Source organism: Xiphophorus couchianus, chromosome 22 (assembly GCF_001444195.1).
Source record: "Xiphophorus couchianus chromosome 22, X_couchianus-1.0, whole genome shotgun sequence".
NCBI classification, from domain to species: Eukaryota; Metazoa; Chordata; class Actinopteri; order Cyprinodontiformes; family Poeciliidae; genus Xiphophorus; species Xiphophorus couchianus.
Genome location: NC_040249.1, coordinates 24,053,854 through 24,070,222, shown reverse-complemented (window position 1 = coordinate 24,070,222; position 16,369 = coordinate 24,053,854). Strand labels below are relative to the sequence as shown.

The following is a 16,369-nucleotide window of genomic DNA, read 5'->3' as shown; positions in this document are numbered from 1 at the left end:
GTGGTGCCGTCTTCTCCAACACAAACCTTTGTGAGATTCATAAATAGGATGCGGTAAATGCTGATTCTTGTTGTTAATAACGGTGGAGGTAGAAACTCAACCCTCACATGCAGTGACGTGCGGTGAGGTTCATAGCTGGTGAGGCACTGACGTCATCAGAATCAGATTTGCAAATAGATGCATAGATTGACAGCAGTTTACAGGTTATGTTTCACTTCTGCATCCTTACACATACAAACCTTTCAGCTCCGGCGTTGGTCTTCCTTTGGTTATTATCTCCTGCTTCGATTGAAAGTCCACTTGAGAAAACTTTTTTAGTGCTGTAATGTAGTCATCCATGTCGAAAGTCGGGATAAGCGAGAGGAAAAAAATCACTATCTCTATTATAATCTATCGCTGCACTTGACTTGCTTCCCGAATCGTTTAGCCTAGCTCGCTGTCACTTACTCGGCAGTTGAGGAGTGAACAAGACGAACGTCTGGGATCTTGAGCGCCCCCTGCCATGAGGCAAGAGAACTGCCTGCCTCACCTCGAACCTGTTCTCTGCCGTTTATAATCGCTCATTACACGAAACACGTTACACAAACACAGTTGGTGACAAAAAGCACTGTACATTATATACATAAGCTAAATTATTGGAAATAAGTTCACATATTAAATTTGTTTAAACCATTTTATTGACGCCGTACAGCAACATGCTCTCTCCGCTTAGCAGCCAGCGCAGAGCCAGGGGTTGCGCAATCCAAGGTGAGGCAGAGCTCGCTGCTGCCTCACCGGCATCGCTTCCAAGCATTTGAATGGGAAAATAAGAAAATTCAGCGATTTTGAACAAATAAAAATCGAAATTGGTGAAGCTACATGAAAAATAAATATTTTTTAGTACAAACCACCGGATGAATATAACAATTTAAATTACTTTATGATTATATATTTTCTTTCTTTCCATGATGGCTGGTGAGGCACTGCCTCACCTGCCTCCCCTGACCGCACGTCACTGCTCACATGGTGGGAGGGAGGTGAGTGGACCACGTTTGACCAATTTTCATATCAACAAGGACATTTTGTCTAATAGTCTTCTCACTGGATATTTTCAGATCATCATTGAGAATAAGATGCAGGACAAATAAAATAATCACATTCTACCTCTAGAGACTAATTTCCAGCCACCTTTGAGTTTTTGTTTCTTTAACTGTGGTTCCTGCAGCCTGGATTTGCATGGCATGAGCATATGTGACTGTAGTGTCTATGATCCTGAAGCCACCATTAGTCTGTAAGCTTTGGAAATAACCTTCTAGAAGTTTCTGGTGAACTGGTACCAGAAGGTGATTTTAGAAGTCAGCAGTAAATCTCAGAGGGAGTTTAGAGGTCAGGCTCAGTTATATTCACAGGTATCATTTCCCAAATAACAACCTGTCTTAGAAACCAAAGGGTGGAGAAATCAGTGAGGTTACTGAAGGTTTTGGACACGAGGAAGGAGGTGATTATGTAGTGAAGTTGATAAATCAGAGGCTTTTTTTCACTTTTGAAGATTAAGTCTGCTTTGCTTGGAATTATTAAAAACGTTAGCGGTGTCATTTTCTGTTCAAACATCAGCATCAAGATTCCTTACATTTGAACAGTATTAAATATTCATCATAGACCATCATTGCCTTTCAAAAGTTTTTGCACCCAAAAGAAAAATGTTATTGTGTTGAGATTTTATGTGACAGACCCAGAGTCTGCATCATGCTGCCACTACCATCTGTGGTAAGACTAGAAAACTGATGATTTCCGTCCATTCTGACTGAGCTGCCGTTCAAAGAGGAATGGTCAGAATATTCTGTCTCTAGATGAGCAAAATGATAACAGAAACACTGCTGTATCTGTAATAGCAGTGTTGAGGTTGAATACAAATGCACGCCACACTTTTCAGATTTTTAAACAAACACTTTAAAGTTTGTTTATGTCACTTTATGTCAAATATTTCAGGAGCGTGAATTATTTTGTAAGTCACTAAATTACAATTCTCATCTTGAATCCCTGAGTAATGTAGAAATTGTACATCAGCTGTTGATGAATTTTTTTCTTAGTGAACATTTAAACTGATGGTGTACCAGATTAAACTCAGATGTACTTTTGCCGCTGTGCTGCTTTTCTATGGCTTCTGGCTTCAGTCCAGATTAATCATCCACAGACTCTGCTCTCTGCTGGCCAGCCGCCGCTCCTCTGCTCCGCTTCTGCTGTCATTTCCTTCCTCTCATTCTGAAACAGGAACAGGACAGTAATGGAGCAGAGAGTGGGAAGTGCAGGAACAGGTATGGGTTAATATGCTGACCCCCAGCCGTTGTTCACTATAAATCTGTTTCTCTACAGTCTCAGCGTTTACAATAAGCTCGTTTTCTATTACAGCACCACGCAGGGGTCAGGGTTTGGACAATTTAGGAAGACATCATCTGAAAATACACAATTTTTTCTTAAATGGTGTCGTTTTTCTCAAATCTGGATCAGTTTTATAACCTTTGAATACAATAAGGGATTAAAAACTAAATTAATCTAAATCTTATTAGTAAAGTCTGCAATATATGAGGTGATGTAAATGATGTGAAACGTTTATTGATGTTTGAATTATTATTTTTTGTGTAAATGTTGGACCTGCATGTGCATCTGAGAACTATATAACAAGTTTATTTTAATAACTCAGCTGGAAAAGTAAAACATATTATATGGAATAATTGCATAGTTTTAAATTTCAAGTGTCAGTTTAGATGATTATGGCTCGCAGCCAAAAATTCAATTCAGTTTCTCAGAACATTAGATCATTACATAAAACCAAAGTGATTTTCTTTTCCTATACAAACGTACATATAATGACAAATCTGTACAATCAACACCTGCTATTTTCGGGGCTTAAGGATCACAGCTGCTAAAATCCACAAATACTTTCCTCCCTAAAAACACTTTTAACTGCCTATTTAAATAACAATTCTACAAAAGTAAATTAGTTCTAGGTCTTCCATGCAGTCAGAACCATCTTTTTCTATCATATCATGTTTGTGTTGTTATATCATATGATAGCGTTTAATTGCCTAGAGTCCTAAAAGCAGGCATCCAGTTACAATGAGGCCAAATGATTCATCTGAATTGACAGGAACATGGGAGACGCCACAACAGCGCCAACGAGAGAAAAGCTCATGTAAAGGTGAAGAGGTGCAAGCTATTTATTGTACTTTCATTTAGTACCTCTGTCTGCTGGGTGTAATTAAGCAGCCATTGGCCTCATGATGCCTTAGAGAACTTGTCAAAGAGGAGTGTGAAAGTTAACAAGATGGTAATTTGTAGAGGAGGCGAGGGAATAAGAAAATATGAGAAGAGGGCTCAAGTGGGCCTTATTCTAATATTTTAACCAGTTTAATTGAAGAGAGCAGAGAGCACCAGAGGCACTGGACTTGTTAATGAGGACAGTGCAGCGCTGATAATTTGAAATGCTCCTATCTGAAGCAATGCATGGGCTAGTGAATACAATCAACTCATACAAAATGTGCAAATGTTGAATCACTCTTGCAGGAAACCTTGCAAAAATATTAAATAGAAATATATTATAAATATTAAAGACAAATATATCAAAAGGTGGATATATTTTCAAAACATCCATTTTAGAAAATAATTGTTTTTAACAAAATAACCAATGGTTGGTCTTGCCAACAGTCACTTTAAAATAGACATAACTGAAGCATTTTTAATTTCTACTTTACTTTTATGGATTGAACAATGTTTAACTATAAATTTTGAATTATTAATCCATTGCTTTCTGTTTCCCAGGGGCACAGATATAACCTAACACAAAAGAGCATTTATTTTAGCCAATCGTTAAAAACGGGAATAGTTTAGAAAATTTGAATTTAAGTAGGAACTCCAAACATGGTTATATCCAGAGTCAAACCAATAATACAAAAGCTTTTTAATGTTGAATGTGTTTTTTTCCTTGATGAATGAATATAATTAACTTGAAGGTCGGATCTATCTGTGGTTTGCGGAGTGCGGTTTACTTCCATCCAGTGTTATTTATTTTTCACCGGGATCTTGATCATCATTATTGATGGGGATGAAGATGGGAGTCATCATCAACGATGGTTCCTCCAGGACACCCAGAGATTCTGAATGGGGTTCAGATCTGGGCTGTTTTAGCCGACTGTAAAAGTGACGCCTCATCCTTCCTGAAACAGTTAGAGTCTGATGAATCCTGGCATTGTCTTCATGGAAATTAGAAAAGAAACAATCCATAAATGGAAAAACTCACTCTTCAGGATATTCAGGTAGTTTGCTGACCTCAATATGTTGCTGAACTTTGACCTTACCAACTGCAGCAACCCTGAGGGCTGTAGATTAGACACAATAGGTGAATCTGGGTAAGAGGAGCGCATCTACTTACTCTGATGCGCTCCTCAGTCTGGAAGAGGGTAAATCTTTACTCATTCGATCACATGACTTTCTTCCATCGCTCCAAAGTCCAACCTTCATGCAGCCTTGCATGTTGAAGCCTTTTTCTCCTCTTAGACTCGCTGATTAGTGATTTTCTGGCTACACAGATTTTCAGTCCCAATCCTTTCGGTTCACATTGTGTGAATGGAAATCCTCTTACTTTCACTGTTAAATATGGCCTTGGGCTCTACTATTGTTTTTTCTTCAGTTTGATTTCACTAAACATGAAGATTTGTTTTTCTTACCACATTTCTTTCTTGAAGACAATGGTCCTTCACTTTCTGTCCAGATTTTAATAATATGTTGAACAGTTCTTCACCCAGTTTTAGTTTCAAATATCAGCTTAGATATTTTCTCTGCTTTAAGCCAATGAGCTGACCATTCTTGAATAGACCAACATCTTTTCTGCGACCACAGGATGTCATTTCACATGGTTGTTTAAGACAGCGAGTTACTCATTGCATCATCGGGAGTTAGACAACTTGTTGCCTGCTGAAAGATAAAAGCTTATCTGGTGATTTTCCATGGGAGGCTTGTCATTCGCTCAGTTAAGTCCCTGTAGTATATTTAGTTAATGTTCTCTTGTAATGTTCTTATCAATATGTACACTGTCATAATTGTGATTTTGAATTGACTCAAAAGTTTTAAAAAGTGTAAAGTGACCAATATATGAATGCTGAAGTAAAAACAGAACAGCACCAGAACAAAAGACGGATCCAGAATACAAAGCGTGCGGACAGGTTGGAGGTGTTTGACCAGCCCAAGGCAGGTAGACAGATAAAAGACCATATCCATATTGTATGAAACACCACCTTCCTTCCTGCATAGCTCCTGTTACAGCCCAGGAATTGTATTGATTTCTCCACAATCCCAGTGTTGTCTGTCTCCCTGACTGATGTGTGTCTCTCTGTTATCTCCTTTCTAGGAAACACCAACAGTGTTTTTGCCCTGGACTACATCAGCGGCTCCCTGACGGTGAACGGCCAGCTGGACAGAGAAAACCCGCTCTACTCAGCAGGATTCACTCTCAGGGTCAAGGTGAGCGGCCGAACAAGAGGCAGCTGAGGAGCGGGAGGGCAGAGCCTGGAGAGCAGATTGAAACTCCTTCACAAGAGGATCAAGAGCTTTTGATATGTTAGTGTAATAAATCAATGCAGCGTCTGGACATGATACAGTCTCAGAGGACTCACCAGCTGGCATCCCACCCTGGACCACTGTGTGCTTTGTGATGCGACAGCCTGCCTTGGATTTACAATATGACCACAATCAATGTGCCTCTAAATAATCACTCTAACAGGTGGTTTTATATACTCACTGGCAACGTTATTTGTTTATGCAAACTGCAAATCAGCATGGCAGCAACACAATACCTTTATTCATCCAGACATGTTAAAGGGGCAGTGTTAGGTATTGTCTACATGGAGCCATTTTATATCACAATCAAGTAACTATGTTACCTCAGTTGTTATAAAAAATACTACAGATATATCAAATATAACTTAAAAGAAACTGACTTTGAATTTAATGCCTTGAAATTGGGCCTCTGTCTCTTTAGAAACGTCTGCTTTTTCTGAAACTCCACCTTCAGGAAGTCATCACAACATGGCTCCTGCATTAACCCTTTAGCAACGTTTTGACCAGCGTTGCTCTGAGATGCAGCTCCTATAATGAACTCAGTAGATGTGCATTTCTGTTAGGTGTCTGCTCTTTGCTGCTGAAGGAGCTGAGTGAGAGGGCTGGGTGCTCCTCCAAGGAGGAGCTGTGTCCTGAAGGCGGTGCTAGGAGCTTTGCACAGGGTAATGGTTGCCATGGAGATTCAAAGATCAAGGCAACACTCTAGGTATGTTTTTGATGAGGGAATAACATGATGTGAACATTCACTTGCTGGAGCTCAAACCAAATACTAAAATGAGAAAGAAAAGCGATTCAATGACTTTGAACAAAACACAAAGTCAGACTTAGAAGAAGCTCCTAGTTTGATGCATTTAATGAATTGGGTAAATATTTTGTAAACATTTTATTTGCCAATTATAGATCAGAGCTGATCAAGGAGAACCTGGAAGGTCCTAATCTCTGGCTGATTGATTTGTGCGTCTATTTATGGCATTAATTCATCCCTATCTATTAATTACAACACAAGAAAATAAGAGCATCTTACAGCTTCACTGTTATGTACTTATTTAGAGTTTATAAAAAGATGATTTAGACACAGTTTGCTCTAAGATTTAATACAAAGAGGGCTGGGCTGATATATACCAGCTTCAGTTGTCTTTTTAATTAAAATCAATAATTACAAACAAGAAAGTAGCCAGCGTGAACATTGTGAAAAAGAGCAAATGTAGTCCAAAAATGTATTTATAAGATATGGATTTTTTTTCCTTCTAAATTTTCCCTGCTTCCCTCTGCTTCTGCTTTCTTACCTGCTGTTGGTATTGATTATGCTGTGCCATAGTAATACAACTAATTTCTCAACTTCAGGCAGCTTAGATAGCAGAGAACAGGCAGAGGTGGAGGTCAAACGATTCAGGAGAGTTGGAGGCTAAGCTACTTTGATTACCCAGAGATGAGCATGCTGCTGGTGGCCACTCTGCTACTTACTGTGACCTTTCTTTATCAATAAAACACAACACTTCACACACTTCACACTCCTTTTTTTTTTGGAGACTTTACATCTCCAATACTGAAGCAGCCAGAAACGGGGATTTGTGTTTGTGTCCTCTCAGAGGGACTCTTTCCCTCTTGAATCAGACTGAATTGCTCTTCTGGCCTCAGTTTGAGGCAATTTCTATGATTGCTTGGAGGTCACTTGTTCACCTTTTGATCCAATAAATAAACAGCTGTAAATATCTTGTGAGATTGCGTGCTGACCGCCCTTATATAGAATGACATTTGGAGTCCAATCAAATTTCTTTTATACCTTTTTCTGTTTTTCTTTTTTGCCACTCTTTTGTTGCTCTCTGTAAGGCCACAGAGTTGAAGGATGATCGCAGTCCGTCAGACGCGACAGTGATGACCACCTTCACCATCCTGTTAATTGACAAGAATGACAACGCCCCAAAGTTCAACAGCTCCGAATACCGGGTTCGCATCACTGAACTGGCCCAAGTGGGCTTTGCTCTGCCGCTCTTCATCCAGGTGGAAGATAAAGACGAGGTGAGCGAATCACTCTATTAGGGTGGGGGCTCTTCTAGTCAAATATCTCATGCATGGAAATTTAAACGAGGGAATTATTTTGTTGAAAAGTCTAATTAGTGCATGCAGACACAAAGACAAGAAAAAAAACTGTAGAGAAATTATTTTTGCTTTTTGTTATACTGAAACAGAGAACTACTTTCACAAATCAGACAAACTTGTTCATATCCGTCTGTAGAAACAACTCTAATGGCACCTCAACATCTTAACTGTTTCGAAATCTATTCATCTAATTTAAGTATAGTTTAACTAAAGTTGCAGATGACTGCAGGACATTTCTTCAGATATCATTGTTAGCTTATGCGTTTGTTTTTCCTCCCAGCCTGCTTTGGGAAAGAGGGCTGGGAAGAAAAGAGTAATAGTTTGCATTCTCATTTATAATGCAAACTATATGGATTTTTTTTCTGTCCATAAAGTGTTTTAAAAAATGAACATGACCTGAATAAATACAAGAGTTACTTTTTAAATTCTATTTGGAAAAACCTACTCAAACCAAATTTACCTAATTTAAAAATGTAATTGAGCCTAAGACATATTACTGGTAGTGTCAGGCGTGGCAACAATAGCTAACTTGCATAGTGAGTGACGTTAAGGATTTATATTAACTGGCAATAAGTCTCTTACATTCATATGTTGGATTTTTGTCCTAAGTTTCTTTACAGAATTTTCTTGTAAATTGTGTAATTCTGTAATTCTTCTGAAGTAGGTAAGTCTCAACCCATTAGCTTGACTTACAACAAATAATTCTAAAAAATGTTTCCTGCAATGTCATTATACACTCTTGTGTTTTGACCTGTGGTGAGTTCCACTCACCTTACAATTACAGACCATGGCCCTTTCCATCCAATACTATGACTCTGAAAAGGAATTATATATTTTTGATATACTGTAAAGCAAAACACAGGTAATAATATAACCAAGCTCTATTACTTACTAAAATATTTTTCTATCATAAATAACCAATCATCACACAGGATTAAATTTTATAACTCCAGGAACATTTATTGAAACAGTAAAATTCACAGAAATGCAACAATGCTTCAGTCTTTTGGTTTCTAAAAACCTCTATAAATAAAAGTGGGCCCATTTGAATGTCCTCCAAAGTCGGCAAAAAATGAACTAAACAAATATAGTTCAATAAATGAAAGATCCCCCATTGTAGGCCTGATGTGATGGTGAAGATTGGAAACGTGATAACTTACTCCAAAGGAAAATCTGGAACCCTTGAATGTGGCCTGTCCTTTAGTCCCAGTTGGAAAGAAGATGGAGGCGCAGGATGTTGTCAGCTCCTTTACCAGCCTCAGGAATCAGCAGGCAGCAAAGTCCAGTGAAGATGCAAGACAATGGTCCGGTCATATAAACTCTAGGATTAGGCTCATCTCTCTAAACTAGGCTTCACTCTGGAAGCTACCACGCCAGAAACATTAGGTCTAATTACATTTTTTAGCCATTCAGAGGGGGATTGCTGGTTTTCTTCAGCTAATGGTTCTGCTGCTTGATCCAAATATGCCAGAGTTTAGGGTAGTTAACTGGTAGGTGGATTTTCCTTCAGCATAGTCTCATAAAGAACAGAACTCGTCAGTTTGCCACCATCATGTTTGGTTGTGGAAATATTGTGTTAGTTTCATGTCAGATTTTATGGGACACTCATGTTCCTAAAATGTTTACTTTTTTCACGTCAATATACAGAATATTTTTCCAAAATTCTGGAGATCATCAGCTTATGTTTTGTGGACTGTGAGATGGGCCTATGCGAGATGTCTCGTTTCTCTGTAGTTAAGATCATCGATCTTAACTGCTGTGTGTTTTTCGTGACTTACGAAGACAAGCGCTTCACTATATTATGTAAATTGCGTATTGTGTTGAGCAGTAAGCAGGTCTGTGTGTCTGTGTGAAATATTTTTTTTTTCAAAATACTGTTTCTGTCATTAAGAAAACAACTTTTTTTATTTAGATTATCTCTCATGCAAAACATAACAAAAAACCCTAAAAGGTCTGTAAGCTAACAAATATTTCCACCATACTTTCCACACTACACTTTCTGTGTTAGTTGACTGACTATTTTGTCAGTATTTTCATGTAAGTTGTATAGATACTGTATGTGTCTTTAAAAAAACAATATCTGCTCTTCAAAATGACATAACATCTGCTCTATTAATATGCAAAGCAGCCTAGCCTCATCCCACCGCTGCCTGTCGGAAGCCTGCGTTCTCTCTTTGCTGTTTCCTCTCTCAGAAGAGTAAATACACACAACGCAACAGAAGAATAACGTATTGGACTAATATTGTGCAAATATCTTAGTACACTTGAAAAAAGACTAAACTAACTTACAAGTAACTTTTCAGCAATATATAGAAGCATTTTGTAAGCCAATAATTCCTTAATATAAATTAAAAAGTACTATTTCTTTATGCAGAATCTCTTTGTAGAAAGAGATTCACCTTCCTGTTAGTAGGTAAATCTCAGGCTCAAGTCTTTTACAGCTTCCAACAGGTTTTCTTCCAGTATTACTCTGTATTTCACTCCATCCATCTTGCTCAGATCATGATCTGAGTGGTGTGTTTGCTCTCCTCCATAAAAAGACTTCTGTATGTTGATCAAAAAGCTTAAAGTCACACACTGTTGAGTTGGGGTTATGTACTCTGAGTTCTTCTACATTTTTGCTCATTTTAAATGTTCAATGAACAAAAACATCTTTAAATATTTTTTAAGTAGTTGCTAGTTAGCATTAGCATTGTGATCTAACATGATCAGTATACTTTCCACTATATGCAGTAACCTTTAGACACTAATTTGTACAGAGAAAACTGTTTTCACGTCTGCTGTGCTACTCGGTCTCCCTCTTTTCCTGCTCCTCTCACACATACACGTGCTCGCTCACACCAGCGCATTGGACTCAACTACAATTTAATTTGCTCTGGAAGAGATGGGATAGAGCATCAAATTATACCTAACGAGGAAAATCAATCACCACGGGTGGAGATAAGCTGAAAGCTAGTCAACTCTGATTGATTCAGGCACAGCAGCTGCCAGGGTGGAATTTGACAGATAACTGCAAGTCAAGTGGATAGAGAAATAGGTGGAGACACGTGGAGAGCAGAGGAGAGAAGAAGGGAGGACAAGAAAAACTGAGATGATTGAACAGAAAGTCACCTGCAACAGAGGAAAGTTAGAAGTCTGAGTCATTGGTGAAACATGGTGAAAGAGGGAGAGAAAAGAAGAGAAAATGCGTGAAGGGAAGATAGTGGAAGTATTTAGAGCCTGGTCTGTTTATCCATTCAAATGAAGTTGTGTTTATGTCTGTGTGGCTCTTTCTAGCAGAGACAAGAATACAGTGAGTGTGGCTGCATGTAGGGCTGGTGATGATCAGGGCGTTTTGCATGTGATAAGAGGCAGCTCTGTAGATTTGCATATATTCTACACAAACCGTGGTGATGCTCAACTCTTTCCCAGGCTTTAGAAAAACTTATCAATAATAGAGGTGCAGAAAAAATATGATTTTATAGGGAATCACAATTTCTGGTGATGGGAAATTCAAATCAATTAAAATGCTGAAAAAATCAATTTAAATTTTGGTTTATGTCTATACTGCTCCTATTTGCATATCATGTGTCCACTCAGCCACTGTATGTATTGTGAATAATTATTTCATATATGTTTCTTTATTTTACAACAAGCCAGGCAGCTAAGCTAACCTAATGCTGGCAATTTAAATTGCAGAATTTTATTCACCAACCTATTTTTGTTTACATAAAAACTGAATTTGATACAGTATGGAACATAATTTGAACTATATGTCGATTGTTTGAATAGAAAAATTTGTGTCTGAATCAAAAATCAGAATAGTATTGAATCACTTGACACTGAAAAATTCACATCTCTGGTCAATTGGCATGTTGAAACAGTTCAGGATGATTTATTCATGAAAAATGTGAAAAATTTAATTAATACCTTTGCAGGGAAATTGGTGAATGTTTCTTACTTTTAAAATGTTTTAATTAGTTCTATAAACTAGTAGTTAGTGATACTTGCTTTGACGTAAACCATCTGAATTGTAATCAGAGGAAATAATGATATAGGTCATTTGGCAGTTACCCAGAGTGGCACCATAAAGGAGGGAACACAAACACCAGATAAAATGACATTTGTCAGTTGTGCTTTGATTGAGTTTCCTGTTGGTTTATAGGCTTTTGCAGTCAGTTGGTACCTGTGTGTGTTCAGCAGGGGTCCCTTGCTTGCTGCTGAGGATAGAGACATGTTTTTTAGTTGAACTGCACTGCAATTTATCCATTTCAGAATCTCATTTTCTTATTTTAATTGGTTGGGGGGCAGCAGGAGGAGAGGCTCGCCCAGGGCGCCATTGAAGCGATAACTGCCACTGTTATAACCACAAACTGGAATGTGTTTTATGTGACAGACCAGCACAAAATAATGCATAATTGTTAAATAGAAGGAAAACGGATGCATGGTTTTTAATATTTTTCACCCATACATACCTGAAAGGTGAAGCCTGTGTAAATACTGGGCTGAACCACATTTGACTGACATTGTGTCTGTTGGGGTTTGCTCCTATCAGCTTTGCTCATGTAGATAGGGAATCTGTGAACATCAACATTCAGGTTCTAAGCTGCTTGCATGTCTGGACTTTAACTGCACCATTAACACATAAACATGCTCTGATCTAAAGCAGTGTTGTTCAGTCTGTCGTCAAAAACTTTATCCTGCAAAGTTTAGATTTGAACCTGAATTGTTCTTTATTAGACTTCTGTTGAACTTAACAATGGCAGGTGCCAGAAGGAGCGACATTAAATCCTACCTGAATCTGTTGGCTAAGACCCAAAACGAGCTGGATCCATTTTATCATCCGATCCGACGTAAAATCGAGTCAGTTGATGTACACAGCAATTAGAATAGGTTTAAGTTAATGCAGATTGCTCACAATTCCCTGCAACTGCATTTCCAACAGTCAGACCAAAGTAAACTGAGATCCATTTTGTTCAGAGCTACTCAGCAATTTGACAGTAATGTTATGAGTGAGACAGAAAGTGAGTTAAAGTGGAAAGGTAAAACACATCTGCTTTGGGGGAAAATACAAACTTGCAAAAAGAAGTAGAGTACTCACCCATGATAGAACCTCAGGAGTACAGAAAGAAATGAAAAAAGAAAAAATGATTTTTGTTCGACCAGCTTTCAATTCACCGCCGGCTGGATCGGCTTGTGTTTACACTGGCAGGATTTCAGGTACATAGTCTCACTCTCACGAGTCCAGCAGTCCATAGAGGGACTGTCGTATTGAAAAACCTGGTCAGAGCATGAAAAGTCGGATTTAAGCTGCATGTTTTAGACCTAAGAATAAGAGTCAATACAGTGGGAACGTTATATCAATCGGAGGTGACTAAAGTTAGTACTGCTTATGTGTGTGAGTTAACCAAAATTACATCAGACTTTTTCTTTGGTCCTCAGCCTGATCTGACCAGGGATGACATGTTAAGACACATGCTGTCATTTACCTGCTGGTTGTCAAGGTGATGTCCTGAAAACAATGTGATCTGCATTGATGATTGGTGTCTTCTTGGTTTGTGGTAAACTGTTAATAGGAACTTGCATGTTTTTCTCCAGCAGTATCTTTGTCATTGCATCTCTTCCATTAATGTCATACTTGTTGATTGCTTTGCTAACAGTTGTTTTGTCTGGAGAGTTTTCCATGTTAGCTGTTGAGCTCTGCAGCTCCTCCAGGGTTACCAAAGGCCTGTTGGCAAAACACTTAGTGATGTAGATTTAAAACTTAAAACCCACCTGCTTACTGTTAATTGTTCATAAGGAACTAAAACTATGTGATTTTTTATTTTCTAACACATTTAGTTCCTGTTATTGACTTTAAACCTCCATGTAATTCTCAACACAGTCATTCACAACTCGGTACACCTGTACTGCAATCTCACTTTTTCTAAGTGTGAGAAAATACAGAGAGACATTTAATTTCTCTGTCTCACATTGTTACTTCTCGCTCCGTGTGTGATCCTTTCTGCTCGGCTGGCATCTGTAAAACTTTTCCTGCCAGAACTTGTCACTGAACTTTGTGGCAGTCGTGTCTGACAGGATGCTTTTATTGGGGGCTTCTAGAGGCAGTAGCAAATGGACGGGCAATTACGTTTATGGGCAGTTTGAGGTGACATCCCTGCATATTGGATGGTCTTTTAAATAGGAGCCATCAGCTACAATGGTTCTCCCAGAGCTGAAAACAAAAACAAGGGGGCTATTTGAACTGTCAGCATAATGCCAACCAACCACTCCACTCGTCTCCCTCCGTTCGCCACAATGACTGTGTGATTGGCTGCCCTGCAGCTTTATATATCAAACACAGGAGCGCTTTGGCGAAGGTTTCTTACCTGAAGACAGCCAGAGCTATTTCAGTGCTGTGATGTCACTCCCCAAATTGGTTTAGATTCCCCTTGTGATGCTTTCACTCTGTAAAAGTTCCGCTGCAAGGAGACTTAAGAGAAAGATGATTTTATTTTTTGAGTTTCATGTAAACTGATCAGACAATTCTAAGCTTGTTCTAAACAGCAGCCCACTACTTCATCACATAGTAATTCTAACAGACTTCCCAGTTCAGATAATCTGCATATCATAAACATTGTGTTGGCAACTTGCACTGTGTCAGCTGGAAACAGAAAAGCAGGAAAATGTATCTGTATTGAGGCAGATAGTCATGGCTGTCATCTATGTTCACGTCAAGCTTTTTTTCTGCTCATAAGTCATAAAATACAATGATTACAGCTCACTGTTTTAACAGCCTTTGCCTTCTTGGTGATCATTCACTCAGCTTCAATTCAACACATTTGTGGATAAGTTTTTTGGGTTTATTATACGCTGCATCTAAAAATGAGTCAGAATGAGTAGCCCTGGCAATATACTTATGATATACAAGAGAAAAAATATAAAGTCTGAACAATAACTTTTAGCTGCAGATAGTTTTATATGTTCATTTGTTATGTATTCCTATATTTTTTCTTTCTTTTTATGTAGCATATATATATACAGTATATAGTGTAATAGCAAATAAACATATGCAAGCTGAACGCAGAGTCCCCTGCCATTGGTGCAGAATTAATTCAGACAATAAATGCATGCATTGATTGTACGTAAGGAAATGACTGCAGAAAATAGCTGCTGTACTAAAACTTGCTCATAACTACAGTTGGAGCAATAATTAAAAAGGTTAAAACAAGTGAAAGTGTCAGAAACGAGGATGGATAATGATCCAGGTTTTCATTGTGTTACCACTCTCAGTAGGAAGGATGGTAATGGAGGTAGAACCAGGGGGTGACCCCAGGAATACGACATTTCAGTCCCACAGGGACGAATCTAAACATGGAGTTTGCTGAACTCCTCTTGGACTCCATGCAACTGTTTGCTTTTGACTGATGCAACTAAGACTGAGCTTTTTAGCATCAACCAAAGGATGAAGATGTGGGAGAAAACTGTTTAATCATGGAGGAGGATCTGTGATGATGTTGTCCTGGAAGGCCTGTCAGAGTACAGGCCATCATTAACTGTCAGGATATTATACAAAATTAAGCTCTTTTTTTCTCTCTGCATAAATAAATAATACAAAAATCCAGTAGACTGGGCTAAAAAGAGGAAGTCTACCTACCTATCATAAACTATCAATCATTTTGGTGCAGAACTAGCAATTGTTGCAGCCTTGCACTGCAGTTGGACCACAGCACTAGATCATCATTAATCAGATCCTCCACTAAACGTCTTGCTTCAGTGGGTACACAGGATTTCATCTAAAATGTCTCAAAGGGGAATTTTGCTCTCAATAAATGTAGGATTAGTTGTGTTTGTCTAAAACGAGTCAAAACACTCATTGTAGAGGTTTTTTTTCAGATACTCTGAAATAGACTCATCAGACTTTGGCGTTCAGAGCTCCTTTTGTATTTGTGTTTCAGTTTTGAAATGTCCTTCTTATCCTGTCTGTTGGCAGGGGGTGAACAGTATGTTCCAGGTGTTTCTGACTGGGAACAATTCGGAGTACTTCACCATCTCCCCCACGGCGGTGCAGGGGCATGCCGACATCCGTGTCAGGGTTGCCCTGCCACTGGACTACGAACAGATTCGGAGCTTCAGCTTCTCAGTGAGTTTTCCTTCTTCTTTTGGGTGCTTTTGTAAAATGTCTTACTATGTTCTTTCACGGAAAATACTTATGGTTGTGGGACTCCAGTTGAGACAAATACATTGCAGCAAAGTAATGGAAATTCATGTTAATATGCGAAGAATGATGATAGAGGAGCAATTTAACAACTCATCAGATCTCAATGGGGACAAAACTCATTTTGGATAACTATACTTATAATGTCTTGGTGATGTGTTAGGGATTAAAGGATGCAGCATCATTGAATCAGTTTGTTTATTTGGATCCCCATCAGCCGTTAGTAAACTACATCCAAAGACATCACACAAACTGTATTTTTCTAGTCTTTGATAATTAACAGTGATATCAAATATATATGTCAGGCCTTCAAACTAGACACATCATTAGACATCAGTGGTAATTATGCTACTAAAATGTGCTAACTGAGAAGATTTTTACATTTTTCAGGGGATTTGACATTTAAAGGCTAAAAGGTCATTTTTCTCAGCCCTCCACAAACCCGTGGGAAACCCCGTCTCTTTGAAACTTAGGCTTAGGGCTAACTGTGAAGGGCAGGCG

General features: G+C 38.5%; 1 protein-coding gene and 1 long non-coding RNA gene across 10 annotated transcripts in view; one reads left to right on the top strand and one right to left on the bottom strand.

Annotated features, from left to right (window-relative positions):
• Positions 1 to 16,369, top strand: part of cdh23 (cadherin-related 23) — a 191,406-nt gene that overhangs the window by 86,597 nt on the left and 88,440 nt on the right. For all 4 annotated transcript variants that reach the window (XM_028005956.1, XM_028005954.1, XM_028005957.1 and 1 more), the window contains exons 10-12: positions 5,384 to 5,496; positions 7,423 to 7,611; positions 15,644 to 15,793. In XM_028005956.1, coding sequence (XP_027861757.1) covers positions 5,384 to 5,496; positions 7,423 to 7,611; positions 15,644 to 15,793 — 452 coding nt within the window. The remainder of the gene's footprint in view (positions 1 to 5,383; positions 5,497 to 7,422; positions 7,612 to 15,643; positions 15,794 to 16,369) is intronic.
• LOC114137405 (uncharacterized) lies at positions 1,906 to 12,877 on the bottom strand. Of its 6 annotated transcripts, none has more exons than XR_003593975.1 (4): positions 12,773 to 12,877; positions 12,147 to 12,249; positions 11,858 to 11,891; positions 1,906 to 2,241 (listed from the first exon to the last, which is right to left on the bottom strand). It is a non-coding gene; the product is annotated as an uncharacterized LOC114137405 (long non-coding RNA). The 6 variants fall into 6 exon arrangements; XR_003593977.1 differs by having other exon boundaries at positions 11,858 to 11,888; XR_003593978.1 differs by lacking the exon at positions 1,906 to 2,241 and adding an exon at positions 6,705 to 7,485 and having other exon boundaries at positions 11,858 to 11,888.